Source organism: Carlito syrichta, unplaced genomic scaffold (genome assembly GCF_000164805.1).
Source record: "Carlito syrichta isolate Samal-C Ts95f unplaced genomic scaffold, Tarsius_syrichta-2.0.1 Scaffold307299, whole genome shotgun sequence".
NCBI classification, from domain to species: Eukaryota; Metazoa; Chordata; class Mammalia; order Primates; family Tarsiidae; genus Carlito; species Carlito syrichta.
The window spans coordinates 13,636-16,878 of record NW_007251395.1 but is presented as its reverse complement, the minus strand read 5'-3'; the positions used below and the strand labels follow the sequence as shown (position 1 = coordinate 16,878).

Below are 3,243 nucleotides of genomic sequence, written 5' to 3'. Positions count from 1 at the left end.
GATCCTTCTGCCTCAGCCTTCCGAGTAGCCGGAATTACAGGCGCGCACTACCACGCCTGGCTGATTTTTTGATTTATTGTAGAGATGCGGTCTCGCTGCCCAGGCGGGTCTCGAACCCGCGGGCTCAGGCAATCCACTCATCTCAGTCTCCCAAAGGCGCAGGATTACGGACTGAGCCACCGAGCCCGGCGCCACGTGCTCTTTGAGCCATGGCTGTGGCCATGCTTCCTGGCTTCGGCCTGCTCCCCCGCCTTGGGGAGGTGAATCTTCCCTTTCTTTCTCTCTCACTGATTTATATAAACTACATTTTTAAATAAACTACATTTTCTGCGGGGTTCAGTGGCTCAGCCTGTAATCCCGCACCTTGGGAGGCCAGGTGAGTGAATTGCCTGAGCTGAGCCCGCGAGTCTGAGACCCGTCTGGGGAACTTGGTGAGACCTCATCTCTACGATAAATCAAAAAAAATTATCCGGGCATGGTAGCACGCGCCTGTAGTTCCAGCTACTTGGAAGGCTGAGGCAGAAGGATCACTGGAGCTCAGCAGGTCAAGGCTGCGGTGGCCAGGAGGGTGCCACTGAGCTCCAGTCTGGGCGACAGAGTGAGACTCCAACTCAAAAATAAATAAATAAATAAACTACATTTTCTAATCTAATAAAAAAAATTTTTTTAAACGCCAATATTATTTCACCAGGTGTCACCTAAAATGCATGCAACTCACACATTAATCATGTAGCACATGTTTTTGCTTCAATGCTACCACGGAAATGAACATAGACTTACCTGTAGTAATGGCTCGGTGGAACTGATGCATGTCTTCCCCTGACAGCTCTTGTGCTACCTGTAATATCTTTTGTCTGACACCATCCAATTTAATTTCTGATTCAGTCAATATTTCTTCCATATCAGGAGCACTACAATCAAGATATGGGGAACTTTTAGAATATCATCCACACGCATTAATGGTGAAAAACTGAAATAATCTAAATACCAATGTAGGACAAAATGTTGTATGCACCTAGATACTTCTAGCTCAGCACTACAATTATATTGTATTAATCGTATGCAAAAACATGGAAAATGCTATATAACACACTATTAAGTGAAAATGGAGTATATAAAACTTATATGTATATGATCATAACTACAAGAAAAATGCCATTCATAAAAATATGACCTCTGAAGAAGTCTGCTTTCGTCAGGATGGAGTAACATGGACTGCATTTATCCTGTCACCTTAAACAACTAAAAAGAAAGGATAAATACATAAAACACTGGTTGCAGACATGGACTACGACAGCATGAGGCAGTGAGTTCTAAGAGAGGTGGGGAGGGATGGAGGGACAAGATACACCCTATGAGTGCCTCATCCTATTGCCAGGGTAGTTTCCACCTGACAGGGAGTGCAGGGACAAAGAGCCCAGGTGGAGCCTTGTCTGTTGGCCTGAGTAGAAAAGGAGTTGGAAGTTTAAAAGGGCCAAGTCAAGCCGGGCTCGGTGGCTCAGCCTGTAATCCCGCGGCTTTGGGAGGCTGAGGTGAGTGGATTGCCTGAGCCCGCGGGTTCGAGACCCGCCTGGGCAGCGAGACCTCATCTCTACAATAAATCAAAAAATCAGCCGGGCGTGGTAGTATATGCCTGTAATTCCGGCTACTTGGAAGGCTGAGGCGGAAGGATCGCCGGAGCCCAGCAGGCGAGGTTGGGGTGGCCGGGAGTGGCCACTGCACTCCAGTCTGGGCGACAGAGTGAGACTCCAACTCAAGAAAAAAAAAAAAGGGGCCAAGACAGCTAAAATCCACAGGTCAGAGTAACTGCAAAGAGAAAGCTACACAGAGCTTCAGAGAGCTACAGAAGAGACTTCCTTAAGTCTTCGCTGAGTGCTGATCAGGGAGGGCATGTGAGCAAACCACCTAAGGCTAGAAAAAGAATCACTCAAAGTGAGTAGGCAGAGCAATGCCTATAAATTAACCACAGAGCCAGAAACAGTTGATTCATCACCAGCAGACTGGCATTATAAAGAACATTAAAAGAAATTCTTTAGGCAAAAGGAAAATGATACCAGATGAAAATTTAAATCTATATACAAAAAATGAACACCAGAAATGTTAAATGTGGATAAACTGAATTTTTTTCTTATTTTTAAATTATAACAAAAAATAGTTGTAACATGAATTACAACAGCAGCATAAAAGGCCAGGCTAGTAGAGGAGAAACTGAGAAGGAAGGATCCTATTATAAGCTTCTTATACTACATGTGAAGAAGTATATACAAGTAGTCCCTACTTTGCATGATACTATGTATACTGAAATTTATGCCTATCAACACTGTGACCTCCATTTGCAAAGTAAATGTTACCGCAGAACCATGTACACAGGAGACATGTTCTTAGATGCACAGGTTTCAGTTAACACAGTATCATTCAAAGTAAGAAGAGCATGCCACTGCACTCCAGCCTGGGCAACAGAGTGGGACTCCAACTCAAAAAATATAAAAATTGTAAAGTCAAGCAACCCCTTTGGGTCTCCTCCCACTGTAGGAACTGTTTTATCCTCTCAATAAATCCTGCTTTCAAAAACAAACAAATTAATAAATAAGTCAGGCAAGAGAAAGAAAAGGTTGCTGGGCACAGTGAATCATGCCTGTAATAACAGCACTTTGGGAGGCCGAGGTATGGGGGATCACAATCCAGCCTGGGTGACAGAGTGGGAAGACTGTATTAAGGAAAGAATCAACAGTGTTCTAATTGATTAGGGACACTTTTTTAGTACCAACTGCAATTCCAATAGCAATCAATATTCAGCAATTAAAAGAAATAAAAACAGGCCGGGCTCGGTGGATCAGCCTGTAATCCCAGCACTTTGGGAGGCCGAGGTGAGTGGATTGCCTGAGCCCGCAGGTTTGAGACCCGCCTGGGCAACTTGGTGAGACCTCATCTCTACAATAAATCAAAAATTCGCCGGGCGTGGTAGCGCACCCCTGTAGTTCCAGCTACTTGGAAGACTGAGTAGAAGGATCGCCGGAGACCAGCAGGTTGAGGCTGCGGTGGCCGGGAGCAGCCACTGCACTCCAGTCTGGGCGACAGAGGGTGACTCAAAAAAAAAAAAAGAAGTAAAAACATAGGTTGAGTATCCCTTATTAAAAAAAATTTAAAGCCGGGCTCGGTGGCTCAGCCTGTAATCCCGCACCTTTGGGAGGCTGAGGTGAGTGGATTGCCTGAGACCGCGGGTTCGAGACCCGCCTGGGCAGC

The 3,243-nt window shown here is 45.3% G+C and overlaps 1 protein-coding gene across 1 annotated transcript in view; it reads right to left on the bottom strand.

Moving 5' to 3' along the window:
• LOC103266695 (translin-associated protein X-like) overlaps window positions 1-3,243 on the bottom strand; it is a 36,997-nt gene that overhangs the window by 24,734 nt on the left and 9,020 nt on the right. Inside the window, exon 3 of the mRNA XM_008064327.2 lies at window positions 781-911. Within this exon, the coding sequence (XP_008062518.2) occupies window positions 781-911 (131 nt within the window). The remainder of the gene's footprint in view (window positions 1-780; window positions 912-3,243) is intronic.